Consider the following 15,817-nt stretch of genomic DNA (forward strand, 5'->3'; position numbering starts at 1 on the left):
TCAGGGGGTCTGGGGCACAACAAGCTGTGATACCAGAGCTCAGGCAAAGTGGTCTGGGTCTGTCCATGATACACACAATTACCCAAGATACCAAGAGTCCATATATTAAAGGCTTGTAGTCAAATTTAGCTAAAGCTACACACCGTTTCGTGAATGAAACTCCTCTGAGTATTAAATTCATCTGCACTGATTCAACATTCATCATTTTCTGCCTGATTTTCTTATGACATGAAGCCACTCTGGTAGTTTTTCATCTGCTGGATAATATCTCTTCTCGCTGGTTCTTGTACTTAGCTGGATAAATGGTATCCCTTGTTTTTCCATAATGGGATAATCATTGACTAAACTAAAGAAAACAATATATAATTACTGGAATAAAGAAATATTGGTGTTGTCAATTTTACTGCGTGTCCATAAAGGGAGTCTGATCCTGGTTTCATTGACTTCATAGCAGAGCAGTTATCAAATTATATTTAGATTGATTGGTCTATTCATAATCCATTAAGTTTAAGGACTTTTAAAAGAATTGGTCTATAATTTATATTATCTGGCACTCAACGACACTCATAACAATATTTGAGCTAGACCACTGATTGAGATACACTGTTAATCTGTGAATCCACTAGCTCTGAAGTATGTTGCTATAATAATACATAATTTGTTTAATCATGTCATCTTGTCTCCTAAGGAGCGGAAGTGGCCACCACCTCTGCCAAAGCGGCCAGCCAAGGGGCGTGGCGGTGTGACGCGGGAGCGCTCTCTGGACCTTCAGGACCGCCAGCGACAGGAAGCCCGCAGACGCCTCATGGCGGCCAAACGAGCAGCTTCTTTCAGACAGAACTCAGCCACAGAGAGGGCAGACAGCATCGAGATCTACATCCCTGAAGCCCAGACACGGCTTTGAGGTCCACGGATTCATCCTCGGCTCCTCTTGTCCACCTCCACCCAACACCAGCTCGTGGCGTCACATCCAGCCTCCCTCTGCCGTCATCATCTGTCACTGCTCGTCCACTTTGTCATCATCCATTGCCATTCTCTGGGTTGTCCCCACTGAAGCTACACTAGGCAAAGATTTCAGCTGAAAATCCATCCTTCTTATTCAGCCTAAATGACAATGTGGCACTGCCATAGGGAAGAATACCCCATCTTTCCTGAGTGAGAGGTCAGGTGAGCCAGTAGAGTCAGGTGTCAGGTGATATTTTTCCCACAGGAAGATAAAAATCAAACATTTTGATTGACACCCAAGCTGTCTCCACAACAGTAAAAACTGGACACACCAGCATCAGACCTTTTCCCTCTTCTCCCTCTGGTATTGTTTGGATAAAAGTGATCCCAGGCTGGCCTGATTGGTGAACATGTTGTGTTTTTATCCAGTTTATTGAGGTGATTTATGGGTATTTAAGGCAAAAAAAAGTTGTCATTTACATGTCTCTGTCACCAGGAGCTGCTAACATGAAGTTGCCTAGTGTAGCTTTAAGCCCACAGGGGACTTTTTTTGCCACAGATTCTGCATCATGAGAATGAGCTGCTATACGGCAAATAAACATTTCACTTGATATTAATTTTAATTACATCAAATGAATTTAGTGTTGTTTGTCACAGCCATTATTATTATTATAGTAAAACTGCTGTCTTTTCCGTCATTGCCATCACCCCATTGTGAGTATGGGTAATGCTATACTTGCCCCATTCAAAGGGAAACACAAAGTGCAACTTTTCTCTCACCAGCAACAATGGTCTTGGGCTAAAGCACCCTGTCCAAAGTTACAGCAGAAGCAGAGACTGATGCCTCCCACGGTGATGCATCTTAGCAAGATGGAAAAACCTCTAAAAAATTTTTAAAAAACATAGAAAAATGCTGCCCAGTCTTTTTTATGGATGTGGTTAAAAGCTAAAAACAGTTGATTTTCTTTTTTCTAAATTTCCTGCCAAGTTTGTGGTTATAACATCAGAATGGGTGGGGAGTAAAAAAAAAGAGTTTGACTGAGGTGCTGCACAACTGTAACTCATACTATCTATCAATTTAGCTATGTTTCTATCGTCCCTCCATCTTTAACCAGGCATGCTGCAGCTGTTGACCAGTGTTGCTGAATGAGATCTGAAAATAAGGCTAAAACTCCTCGACTATCATCTCCACATTTCTTCATTTTCATTCATATGAAACCATCTCCTCTTAGAACTCAACATTGTTTTTTATGATATGTATGTTATTTGCTGCTGGATACATTTCCATTGCAGAACAAATATGAATTATTAACAAAAGACAGTTTTGCGCAGCCTGGAAGAGGTGACTGTATCAAACAATGCATTTTGCACCTTATAATATTCATGTTTGTATTTCCAAGGGAAATGTAGTTTATGAAGCTCATGTGATATTGTTGCAGTTGAATTGCAAGGACAGATATGGAAAATTTACTACAGAATTTCATGTTACTCTATAGGTCATATAACCTGCACCTTGTGTTGTTCTGTTTTCATTTCTTTCTGGTGGCGTTCAGGCCTCTCACAGTTACACTATTGTGATTCTAACACTTTTAATTATACTTACAGTATCTATACCATGACCAACTTCACAATCTACAGTATACATTTAGTATTTATAGTTAAAACAGTTGTGGGTTGATTTGACAGTGCATTTGTCCTGCTGATTAAGGGGCGTTTCTTAGCTAACAGAAACCATTTCTCATAACACACTGCATCCAACCTTTTGTTCCAAGTGGCGCATAATGAAAACACTTCTGTTGTTACTTTGATCTGCTCATGTAGTCTAGGAAAGACAGGTGCAAATGACACTTTAACAATATTCAGTTACTATAGTAAATGGTGCTGCTTTTTACTCTAAAACTGTTGTCCTTTACCCAGTCCTATGTGCACGCACACACACACACTCAAGGACTTTTTAAACAGAGATTTATTAATATGGTGCCCGTTGTCTCTCCAATGACCTGTGGTAGATTGTGACTTTAGAAAAGATCATCTTTGCAATGCTCTTGGCCTCAGTGATGAAAATGAGGAGACGGTTTTGTGGTTTAACTTCCTTTCTAGCATGAAAAGAGGTCAGGGATATTTATTTATCAGATGGGAGAGATTACAGGCTTTGACATTCCACCAACCTTTAAGTAAAATCTAATATGCCCACCCTGAGCCAAGGGCATACTGCTATAGCTAGCTGAAAGTACATCATTGTACCTGTCCATATTTTATACTTCACCCACAAAGAATCCGTGACATTTGCAAGACATGCCCATCCATCCTCATTCTTCAATCTAACCCCAGCTAATTAAAAACTAATGTTGATATAGGGCCGCTAGAATTATGCTGCAGTACAGTGTTTAATGTTTCCCATTTTATTGTTGTTAGGGTGTGGCACTCAGCAGGGGAGAGCAGTCTGTGTACTGTAAATACTTTGAAGAGGCAGTGAGACTTGTCAGGAGGGATTATGATGGAGTGTTTTCCCTTGTGACGTGCGTACATCAGTGCTAAATCTAAAACCCTTACCTTACCACACGGCCTTAACCAAAATGCTCATGAATGTAGAGGCCCTACCAATGCAAAAAATAAAAATAAAAAAAACCAGGAGATGAGCAGACGGCCCATAATCCAACTGAATTGAACAGGAAAGACGTTGCACCCAAACTTTTATTTTATTTTTGTTGATCTCATTTCAGTTTGTTTTTTCTTTATTTGATTTGTGTTAAGGTGAAATATGAAATGGCACCAAAACATTAGTAGATGACAGTCCAGGTCGCCAAGGGCAATCATAATTTCACACAGATTTTTAAGGTTTACTTGTTACCCAAGCTTCCACAGAGAGGAAGTACAAATGTGTGTGTTATTACAGAAGCGAAAGCTTTCACACACTGTACAGAAATGTCTCTCTGAGAGTAGGTTTTCCTGTTTGAGTGCATGTACTCTACTTGTACCAGGATCAATCCATACAGGTTCCAAGAAGTAATACAGTAAATGGATCAGGACAAAGAAACGGGCAGTGCTGGCCCATTTATCTTGTAAGTCCTTGAGGACCACAATTCAAATACTGAAGAAATTGGCAATAACCTACATTTCCTGCTTCAGTCAGGCTTCCATTTGTTATATACTGTAGTTAGATTGTCATAGAATGAACATATTCTAGACACCAGCTCACATTTATAGTATAAACACCATTAAAAACAAATGTCCAAGAGAACCTTTGTCTAGTAATTCAGTTTAAAAGTGCACCCCAGTATGAAGGTATTCTCTTGAAGAATCAAGTGCATTAAATACTTACAGACACTGATAAGATGGCAAGGGCTTAATTTAAAGTTGAATAATTTCTTTAATTTTAATCTATCCATTAAGGGACTTTAACTCCAACACTACCACTCCAACCATATCATATTTCAAATGAAAAGGATCCGACAGTTTGTAGCCGACTCCATTTAATTACCCTCTTTAAACAAGAACCAAAATTATTTTAAGTCATCTCAGTTTATTAAGCCTATTCCTCTTCAAAGTCACTCCGAAGAACAGGTTGGGAATTCATCTTCTATGAATTGCAGTGCTGCGATATTTTCTGTTTCAGTATTACTGTCTATTTCTGTCCTCTTGCACCAAGGACGGCCACTTTCCCATTGCAATCTGGTGTAGAGGTGGAATTGGGGGTATAGTGTGACCTGTTGTGTTGTTCCTCCAGTCACAGTTTCACTCTCTCAAATGTATTTTCTTGATCTATTCTACAGCACTTCTTTCACAGGAAGGACTTTTATTTAGAGATATTTTTTGATATGTTTCAAAAGTTTATATAATTTATCATTACATTTATTAGTATGAAAAACTGATGGATTTTTGTATATAACTCACTGAACACCTATTCTATCCCAAATGTAAGCACTGCGGTGGTCTTTATGTCAGATTTAATGAGAGATATTTCAGAGATTTGTTGGCTTTCTTTGTCGTGCCATCTTCATTTTTTTCCAAGTCTATTAGTATCAGCATTTTCATTCATATTTTGGCCAGAGAGAGAGATAACACTGTCAGCTTTGAAATATTGAAATCTTCATTTATTTCCCTGGATCCTCATTAAGTTTTGCCTTCAGAGGGTCTAGCGACAGCTTCTTGGGGTTATGACAAGAGCTGATGGGCTACTTTAACGATCCAACTGCTCTTCCACCTGACTGAGAGTCATGCAAATCAAGTCTACTTCCCGCAGACTGTATACTGTGATTCCATCATGTGTAGTACTTGATGATCTGATACTCATTATCATCAATCCAGGCTTTTCCTTTAAGAACCACCTATTCAGACCGGAGGCTTTTGACATTTTGTAGCTTCAAGGTGTTGCTAAGAATTTCCTTGCACGTTGTTTGAATTGACTTCACTTTCCAACCAGTAGGCACGAGGCAAATCTACAAAGTCAAAGGGGAAGTAATAAGTCATGAGGTTGGTTTAGCACATAAAATACATAGATTACCTTTTGTGAACCTGTCATGTGCCACCTTAAAAGCCTGACTGAAACCAAGTGGACGAGGAATGATGAGGATTGACTGGAACTCTCAGTCACTGGCTTGAATGAGACATGATGTCACTTGGGCTGTTTTTGCACCAGTCACCCATCAGTGAGGCTGATTTCACACACAAAGATGTCCTCAAAAGTCACAGGGACACCAGCTGCTGTTAGTGATGTACAATATTACAGTTTGTGTGACATGACACACACGCGCGCACTCACGCACATACACACACACACACACACACACACACACGTTGACATCAGAGTTCTAGAAACCCTGTTATTGTGTTATCATGCGGGGCTTTAGTCTATGATCATGGTACGATTCTCTTGTTAGTGTGTCTTTTACAATTACTCGTCATTAGCACGCCATCTCCAATGAAATCATCTTCATGTTTTTTCTTTTGCATCTGTGTCTCACATTATATCCCACCCATGCTACAAGGGGCTTAGAAGTTTGGCAACTATGTACATGACAAATCCTCAGGTGCCTTACAGTTTGATTCTCATAGGACTCCGTGAGTGAATGTTTGGGGTTGAGGTATATGTGAAAGGACTGCAACACCTCTCAGAGTGCAAGTTTGTCTGTAATACCATTACAAAGGGCTGGAAACTGGGCTGGGTTGGACTGCAGAATTTAAAACTAATTTACTTTATATTTGACTAATTCAAACGTCTTACTGTAATAAACTTCAGCACAATACCGTCTAGAGGATATCAAAGGAGGATTTGGTAACATTTGTTATCCTCTTCTTTTTGATTTTTTTTTTTGGTTCAGATGACATAATTGTTCCGCTATGATTCACCATGATGCAGTTACATTTTTCGAATTCAGTTTATCCGTCTACTGCTTATCTCACAGCAGTGGATAAAGGTCCATTCAGAAAAACAGAGAATTGTAGAAAATCAGTAAATATGACAATGTAAACGCAACATCTCAAAGTACATGTCACATCCATCTCAGCAAAGCATAAAAGATCATTTATTTAAAGATCTTTATCTATCCTCCTAGCTGTGATATTGTAATCTTGTGATGTTTTTGCCTTTTTTTGGCATCTACATCTGCAGAATCTGGAGACTGACAAAACTTGACCAGCCAAAAAGTGCAATAGTGTTTTCATACAATGACAGGCAGGCTCACCTACAGCTATTTACCTCACAGTTAAGCGTTTTAGCAAACATGGTATATTAGGAGTAGTTGTAATCTCCACAGGAACACTTTTGTCATGCCTGTGTACTATGCAGCAGTACTTCTGTAGGGCTGCAGAGCCTGCAGGCCCTGGTGCAGATCACCATTCATTTACAGAGCACTGCAAGCACCATGTTCATCGTGCTTTACACTGCAGGAGCAAAAAAAAACGTGTGCTGTCATTGTCATCCAATCCTATACAGTTCATATATGATCACTTATTTACAATTTGCTTTATGCTGATTTAAAGAAAATACGTAGTGTAAAGAAAATGTCAGCTAACTTTCAGTAATACTCTAAAATGATCCACATAGAGTTCCTTTGTCACGTTTCCCTGTTTAGTCACTACTCAAGACATCGGTTTATGCCTTGTACAACACACGTCGCAGCACCATATTTTAGACTAACATCATTTAATAGTTGTCCTGAAGATAAAACCTCAGAGAAGTCTGTATAGGTGCTGAATCAACCAACTTCTCTCCTTGTACTTTTCCTAAATTTGCTTCTTTTATTGGTTTATTCTGACAATCAGCACACACCAAAAACATCGAATGCACACACACACACACACACACACACACACACACACACCAACAACAACAACAACAACAACAGCACTGTCATGGTATATCCTCAAGATAGTGCCCTGAGTTTCCCTTATACGTATCTTTACGGTCTTTTCAAGTGAGACTCCATTAAAATTTCATTGAAAGCTTTTCTCCTTGTTTCTGATACAGTTGCACTGCAAAGATGTCTTTCTATTGCTTGCTCTCTCTTCTCATAAATCTCATGTGATTGTTGATGACATTTTGCCTGTTGTCACGCAAGCCAAACAGCAGTGAAGTGTGTAGGCTAATTATGGACCATATTTGATGTCATGCTTGCATTAACACTGGGCTGTATGAGTGTATTTGCTCCTCAAGCAATAAGCCTATTTTAGATATTTAGGTTGGCTTTTCATCCTGGTCTTTAGACTTCTGACAAAAATAAAGCTGAGGGATGTTACAGTACTGTTTAGGTGGTTGTTGAGCCACTTAAAGGGGTGTTTGACATTTTGGGAAATACGCTTACTTGCTTTCTTGAAGAGATTAGATAAGTTGATTGACACCACTCTAATATCTTCACATTAAATATAAGCTACAGCCAGTAGTCAGCTAGCTTAGCTAAACATAAAGATTGAAAACAGGTAACCAGCTAGCTTGGCTCTGTATAAAGGTAACAAAAACTTCTTAAAAAGCACCTCTAAATTTCACTAAATTAACACATTATACTGTATATTGTTTGTTTAATCTGTACAAAAAAACAAGTGAAAGAAAAAATGACAAGTTGTCATTTTACAGGGGGGTTTATACTGGTTTGTTTCTTAGCTAGGCACAGTGGCTAGCTGTTTCCACCTTTAAATATGAAGCTAAAGCCAGGAGATGCTTAGCTTAGCCATAAAGACTGAAAACAGGGGAAACAGCTAATCAACATGACAAAATAGACCAGCAATAAACCACATATTTTCTTGGGTTTTTGAGTGTAATAAACAAACAAGATATAACGTTAATTTGTGAACTTTGGAGGTGGCAGTTTTTGTTGCCTTTGGGTGGAACCATGCTCCTTACGCTAAGCTAAGTTAAGCTAACCTCTCCTGCTAACCTCTCCTGCCTGTAGCTTCATACTTATCATAAGACGTGAGGGTGGTATCAGTCTTTTTATCAAAGAAAAAGTAAATAAGCATATTTCCCAAAATGTTAAATTATTTCTTTAAGTAGACAAACATTTAGCTTTGGGTTAAACAAGAACTTTTAAAGACAATGCAGATGTTTACATTTTCTCATACTTGATATCTGTAAGTCCTATAATGTTAGTAGTTGATTTATTATTTGTCAATCAGTCTCCATTGCCACTGTCATAATAAGAAGGGTAGTTATAGTATCTTACATCACAGCTTGTCTTGGACACATACGATCAAAATTCAGCCAGAATATACAGGCATATGTTGTCCACATTGCGTGTTACTGTATAACTGGGGGAAGAACTGTTTCAATACCTGTGCTGTTCTTTATGTTTCAGTTTTTTATGAGGGGAGAGAGCATTCACAATTTTGTTTGCCTTTGGTGGAGAAATGTCTTGTGTTGTGGCTGTGGGTAGAAATAACAAAAGGCCTCTTATGGGTTTTGGAATGTGATATGAGAAAAATTTGATAGCATAAAAAGGTTTGTGGTTAGCTTAAAACTATTTTGAATTGTTAGATATATCAATAATGAGGATAAATATAATGCCAAATATTCAGTATTTGTACAGAAATATACATATATAAATATATAATATATGCCTAATTTAAATGGAACTATTTTCCGCTCTTGACCATGTTTTTGTTGTTTAACGTTCCTTTGTCAACATTATTTTATAAGATCTTCAGATAGCATGCAGGATAGTGAAAATGAATGTATTATTTAGTGTTTCATTGCTGTTCAGTATTACAGCATTCTACAGATCAGTTTGTGTTTGTAAGATTAATTTAAGCTGAATATTTCATTTCTAGATTTGTTTATCTATAAACTGTAAACTTTCTTTTCTAAATGCAAGGTTTTGAAATGGTTTCAACAATTTATATCATTTTATTATTTTCCCCTGCTTTATCAATGTGGTTCAGTATATTTTGCCTCTTCTAAGTACTGCTATCTACCATCTGTTGTAAATAATTATGCAAATTAAACTTTTTAAAGAAAACAGCATGGTTGTGAGAGAGCGCTATAATTTCTTTCATAAGTAGCAGGACTTTAGAGAGGGTTCAGCATTGGAGCTGTTGACACGCAAGTGTGGGATTTTAGCTGAAAGGCAAGGTTATTCGTGGAGAATAACTTAAATCCAAATAAAGCGTTATTCATTCTCTAAGGTAACTTCTTTATGGGAGTATGAAATAATAAATGGAGGGACATTTGCTTAGGGGCACTACAAGTGAAGTGTCTCATAACAATATTGGCTCTCAGTTACAATTGTGATGATTTAAATAAATAAAGTGATCTAATTTGTTAATAATAGAGGCAGTTGGGACATTTATGAGTCATTGATTTCACTGAGCGAGTAAAAACATTAACTGCCTGTACATGATCTCCCGCTAGTCTGTTTTTTTTTTTTTTGTTTTACATAAAACATTTTGACATGTCAAAGTACTTTCCTACTTTGACATGTATTTACACCACAGGTGTAAATAATGAAATGAATGGTGTTTGAACAGATTCAGACAGATTCACTCACTCTGGAACACTTACTGGAATGAAACAGACCCATTGTAAATGTTATTAGCAGCAGTTGTGCTTTTCCTTCTCTGACTTGTATTGTAGTTAACTGGTGGGTGGGACTGTCACTTTAGTCAAACTGGGAGCAACTGGTCCCATGGCTCCACAAGAGATTTCATCTGAGTCCCAGCATGTGGAATAAAATGTGAGATATGCAAAACAAAAAAAGAGATGGGACGCAGTCAAGAGTAAAGTCAGTACCGCAGCGTTTGGATGTTAGAGGGTAAAAACATAAGGAAACAAAAACACTGGGTCCAGGTGCTTTCAGTTTAACTGATGTAGAAGCCCCGCCCACCATTAACCTGTAAAACCACGGGCCTTTTTCCTGGCAGATATTTTGACCCGTCACAGCAGGAAAAACATGTGAATAACGTGAATGATGTTCATATCCGATTAGTTTTGCCAGTTTCAGGGCAGTGGAATTGTGTCCTGGGGCACTTCAGTGCAACGTTACCCATTGTTAATGTCTGGTCTGGTTCATTCCTGCTATGACAAATCAAAATGTCTTCCGTGTAAAAGTTGAAATTAAAGGTACTGAAGCAGATCTGATCAGAGGACTGCCACAGCTATTAACGGATGGAGCTTAGATTGATGTTTATTGTCAGAGCTATATACTCCATCTTATCTTGTTGCAGTGGAAAGCGAGGCTACTAAAGGCTCAGTCACTCCCACACAGGTGTTTTCACTTATTCTGGATAATTAGACCTGTTCAGGCTGGAGGTGGGTGATGCTGTGCAAGGAGTTACTTTATATGATAAAGGCTTAATTTGTCCCGCCCTAACAGGTGCAACAAATCTAACAGGAGAGTGAGGGGAGCAGTGAATTTAATGTTGTGAATAATGGCAGGTTGTTGGGTCAGAACATATCAGAAACTACAGAGAAAGGAATGATTACTCAGTATCACCCATCCTGGGTCCTTTTCACTGTCTGTATTTTTAATTGTAAGCAAACAACAGAACACTCGCAACAGTTTTAATTAAAGAAGTGGTCTTTATTACAGCAAAGAAGCCAAACATTACAGACAAGAATAATTATGAACCATGAATATCAATTCTATACTCAGACTGGCTTCTCGTCCAGAAACCAGCTTCATTCACTACTCTTCAGGGCCATTACTTCAGATTTATTAAGGAGGAATTATGGGCATCTTAACAGGTTTTGCTCCTTAAGTGTGTAGTGTTTAATTTCTGTTTGTCAACAACTTGTCATTGACTGCTTTGCTTTTCTCTCTCTGCATGCTGTAGAGATGAACATCAGCTCTGTCCAACTGGTCAACCTCAGTATCAGTGAAGACAATGTACGACTTAACGTGGTGTTATGGCCTCTACATTTTCTTTCCCTTCTTTGGAGCAAAAACTGAAAACTGATGTTCTACCAACAGAATACAGTTCTCTATTCAGTGGGAACTGTAACTGTTTTTAAACAATATCTGTCAAAATCTTTTGAAGTTGAATCCTCCAGGAGTACAATCTCTCGAGTTTTTATCTACAACAGAACTAATGTTCTGACTTTGTATCCATCATCTAAGTCTCTACTGTTCATCCAACAATAGAGCCTTTTAGAGTACTCATGATAATCTATTTACAATAACATCCTTAAGAGTAGGGCATTTCTCTTGTTCCATCCAAGTGGAACATCTAACATTTTATTTACAATAAAGTTTTTTTTTTCTTTTCCCAAATCAGTTTGCGCACAAACGGAAACACATCTGGTATTCAGTAAGCCTGTAAAGCCTCACAAAGAATTCATGAAGCACTCTGATGAAGGAAACACGCTGAATCATGGTCCAAAAGGTATTCAAAACATTGATCGTCCATGAAAACGCATTCAACAAAGCCCTGGTTTGCGATCTAAGATGCTGTTAAAATACTTGTATCAACAAGGAAATTCAAATGATTAGGCACAATAAATGTTTTTTTTTGTTTCACAGTCCTGCATGTTTTGCTCACTAAGCCTGTTTGCATCACTGAGTCAGTGTGTATTCAGGGATAATGGTGAGCAGGATATGAGGATGAAGATAAACAGCTTATCCCGACTAAGACGTTAAGAGGGATAGGAGCTATTATCCAAAATACTCTGTGCATGTAAATGCACCGATGTTCTACTGACCACAAACAGAGCAATGGGCTTTTACACAAATAAACCACGGTAACATCACAGAGAGATTCATTAAGTGAAAACAAGACAATACTACTGAATTCCACCTAAATACTGAAAAGCTACTTCTAATGCTTCAATATACAGCTTCAATCAGGGGTTCTTAAACTCTTCTTCATGGACCCAAACTGAGTAGATGTAGTCTCTCACCTCGGGACCCATTATGGGCTCATTAAATCACACTAATACTCTCAAGACTCCAGAGGAAACAGACTTGCAGCCCATTTTGTGTCCTGACCCGCGGTTTAAGAAACGCTGGTGGTAGAGTAAACATGGAATGAAGAATGATTGTTCTTACAAGCAATGCAAGTAAACAAACAATAAATACAAACAATGTGCTTTATCCATATAGACATATTTACATAAAGTCTTTGGCTTATGAATAAACATCAGCTGCAAAATAAAAAATACAAACAAAGAGAAAAGTGTTGGCCACCAGTGCGCAAAACAAATGAAGCCTGGGGTCAGTTCACTTCCAATTCCCTTCAAACCCTAAATGGATACTGTTCATGAAAGAGCGTTAATTTTCAGTCTTTTCTAAGGGTCAGCTGTTTCCCTCCTACTCAAAATCTGTTGATATTTGCATTTTGAAAAATATCCCATTTGTGAATTGGCTGAATTGAAAGTGCATTGGGCCCAGCCCTGAAATAATACATGATTAAGCTAATGTCAAATGGTTGAACAAAAATCGTTAAGTGTTCAGTTTGTACAATTTAGGGTAAAAAGAAGACTTCAAAACTTCTATCCAGTAGAGCAGTAAATGATAATACAAAAGCAATCAGAACTCAGAAATCAACTCTGCAGGAAACAGAAACAATGATACATATCACACTTTTTTTTTGAACGTATACATTTTAGTGAAAATCCTACACAACATTTTTCAAGTTGTCACTTCATGGTATTGTAAAAAAAAAAAAAAAAGGAAAAAAAGAAAAAGAAAAAAGCCTAATACTCTCCATGTAAACTTTCTGTTTTTGTTTCATTGTCAGGCTTGTTTCTAAGACACTACTTTATCTAATAAGCAAACTCATATTGACAAACAGGTTATTTTCTGTCTCTATTCTGTTATGTGACTCTACTGCATGTAACCGATATAAATGGGTACAAAGTGGCTATTAAATACTCAAATACATAATAATGTTCTGACTCAGTTCAATGAAATGACCAGAAAAATAACATGAAGATGATGCTGCTGATGTATGGAGTAGAAAACAGAAGCATTCACAGAGTTTGGCCAGGCTGTAACCTTTTAAGTTTCTTGTTCTTGTACAAAAGTACTGGCTGCAAATATTCAAACATCACCATGATGGGACGCCCAACACTGTTAAGCAGGAAAGTGGGGCCACTGAAAACCTTTAACTTGCAGTTATTCAAAAGCTGTGGTTGCAGCTTGCGAGGGGGAAGGGAGACATCTACAGTGCACATGGAGTACTGCAGCTGAAACAGCATGAGGCATCGAGTCCATGCGAGGGGGGTTGTGTTGAGAGGCTAAACATTTAAATGGAGCCCGAAACATACAAGGGCCCGCTGGCACTCAAAAAAGCTGTACAATAAGCATAAAGGAGTAAAAGGAGTAACATCTCCTCCTCTGCTGCACCCCTAGCAGCTCCTTCTCTTTCCCTTTTGTTTGACAACACTGTACAAGGAGCTGATTTCTCTGGTGCCATTTGTAGGGATGCAAAATGGATGCTACAGAACGGCCACCACAGAGGGGAGAAGGGACCAAGCGAAAGCAAAAAATCAAACACGAGGGAAGTGAAAAGATGTTCCTCCTCCTCTTCCTCCTCTTCACCTCCTCATCTCTCCTTTGTTTAAGAAGACTCGATGAACTCCAGCGCCAGGTCGTAGCAGAACCGATACTGCTCCTGTAAATAAAGACGGACAGACTGGACTTCATATTTGCACGGCCACAATGTTTGGCTCAAGCTTGTTTCACATTCAAAAATATCACGACGGATATCGTCATAACTATCGTCTATCGTCATAACCACGCCGGTGCAGTATAATGGTGCTATGAACAGGAACAAGCTTCTTTCTTTAATTAAGAGTCAAATGTTTTTAAAACAAAAGGCCGAACAATGGCTACCGTATAGTATCCACTATCAGAATGCGGAGATCTTAATATACTTTGTTGTCTTTTCTGATATGATTTTTCTTTTGGTGTCTTCGATACTTTTCACCTTGTCAACAACTGAAACAAATTCAGGACAAACTCCATCTCTATCTCTGACAAAGTCTGATATTTAAATGTGTTAAATAAATCTCTAACCCTCTCTCCCTCTCTCTGTCTGTCCTTCTGTCTCACTCACCGGAGTGTCCACCATGTTGGGTTTGCTGTTCCTCAAGGTCTTCACGGCGTGGAAGACATCAACCACGCTCTGTCTCTTGGCCATCTCACACACGATGCTGCTGGCACAGAATACTCCACTACGCCCACCTCCGTTTCTACAAAACAAACAGAAATTAATACAGAGATGTGTGACAAAATGCACAATCTAATATTGCATTTGTAGTTTTGCCACCTCTCACACACAGTGTTGACGGCACTGATGCTGGCACACAGAAAAACAAACCATCCAACTTGACAGTGAATTTTGTTCATCATCAGATAAAAAGACCTTCTGGTGAGGGAGAAGTGTCCCTGAGCGAGTCTCATGTGTCATTAGCACTTTTTACAATCACAAAGATAACTGCCAAGATAACTGGTAACATTTCTCAAGTCAATACAAGTATTTATCACACCAGTGCTGGATAGTCTTGTTAGATTGTTTGGCAAATTTGGCAACATTTTTGATTCTGTTAATCAACAGATTTATTTATTTATTTTTCACAGAGTAAACAGACAGCTCTTTTGTTCCTAACATAGATGGTAATTGCTGGTAAAAAGAAGAGGGAGAGAACAAAGTGTAGTAGTGTATTTGTATGTTTGCTGTGTACTCACAGGCAGTGCACTATGGTTCTTCCTTCTCCCTCCTCTCCCTCGCGTTGCCACTGGTCCACCTGCAGGATCAATTTCAGGAAGGAGCGCTTGGAGGCGGGGACTTCTCTGTGCCCCGCCCATCCCAGGTACTGGAACTGACGGACCATCAGGTAGCCTTCCTGAGGCTGAAACATCGAGCAACAAACACCTTTAGAGGAAGGGATTGCAGCCTTGTCTTCAGCTCAAACCAAACTAAACCTCAAGAATTCAGGTCCAAACTAACAATTTTACAACGTCCTGACATTTTGTATCATATTCTTGTAGTAATATTTACAATAATAACTTCTGAGGATTTGCTTGTCTTTAATGTGAGCAGAGTGTGAAACTCTTCTATAGGTTCTAGTGTTTTAACCTCATGGCAGCAGGAAAAATAGAAACTGTGCAACTTTACAGAAACCACAACATAACAACACAATGTAAGCGGACTAACCCTGGTGAGGTTGCAGACTCTGAAGAGTCTACTGATAACGTCACAGTCCATCGAGCAGGACATACACTCCACCTGGACTGGGCCGTAGCGCAGCATGCCTTCCTCTGGCCAGTACTGAGGACAACCCTGAGAGGAAACAGTTACAGCGTTTAGACACAAGATATGAAAAGAAAAACTGAAAAGTCACAGTTTTCCACCCTGGTCTCTTCTCTACTCATATGATGACTTTGGTGTGAAGTTGATTTTGATGGGTATATTAAGCCTTTCATTACAAGTTTATGATTAT

At 38.7% G+C, this 15,817-nt stretch overlaps 2 protein-coding genes across 13 annotated transcripts in view; one reads left to right on the forward strand and one right to left on the reverse strand.

Annotated features, from left to right (window-relative positions):
* The window catches only part of LOC130187558 (disks large-associated protein 2-like), a 95,110-nt gene extending 85,712 nt beyond the window's left edge, over positions 1-9,398 (forward strand). For all 3 annotated transcript variants that reach the window (XM_056405262.1, XM_056405264.1, XM_056405265.1), the window contains one exon: positions 689-9,398. In XM_056405262.1, the coding sequence (XP_056261237.1) occupies positions 689-904 (216 nt within the window). In that variant the 3' untranslated portion in view covers positions 905-9,398. The remainder of the gene's footprint in view (positions 1-688) is intronic.
* A 1,536-nt stretch (positions 9,399-10,934) lies between these two features.
* ptprk (protein tyrosine phosphatase receptor type K) overlaps positions 10,935-15,817 on the reverse strand; it is a 113,386-nt gene continuing 108,503 nt past the window's right edge. For all 10 annotated transcript variants that reach the window (XM_056404807.1, XM_056404806.1, XM_056404804.1 and 7 more), the window contains 4 exons: positions 15,532-15,657; positions 15,063-15,226; positions 14,431-14,566; positions 10,935-13,986 (listed from right to left, as the gene is read on the reverse strand). In XM_056404807.1, coding sequence (XP_056260782.1) covers positions 13,933-13,986; positions 14,431-14,566; positions 15,063-15,226; positions 15,532-15,657 — 480 coding nt within the window. In that variant the 3' untranslated portion in view covers positions 10,935-13,932. The remainder of the gene's footprint in view (positions 13,987-14,430; positions 14,567-15,062; positions 15,227-15,531; positions 15,658-15,817) is intronic.

Source organism: Seriola aureovittata, chromosome 19 (genome assembly GCF_021018895.1).
Source record: "Seriola aureovittata isolate HTS-2021-v1 ecotype China chromosome 19, ASM2101889v1, whole genome shotgun sequence".
Classification (NCBI taxonomy): domain Eukaryota; kingdom Metazoa; phylum Chordata; class Actinopteri; order Carangiformes; family Carangidae; genus Seriola; species Seriola aureovittata.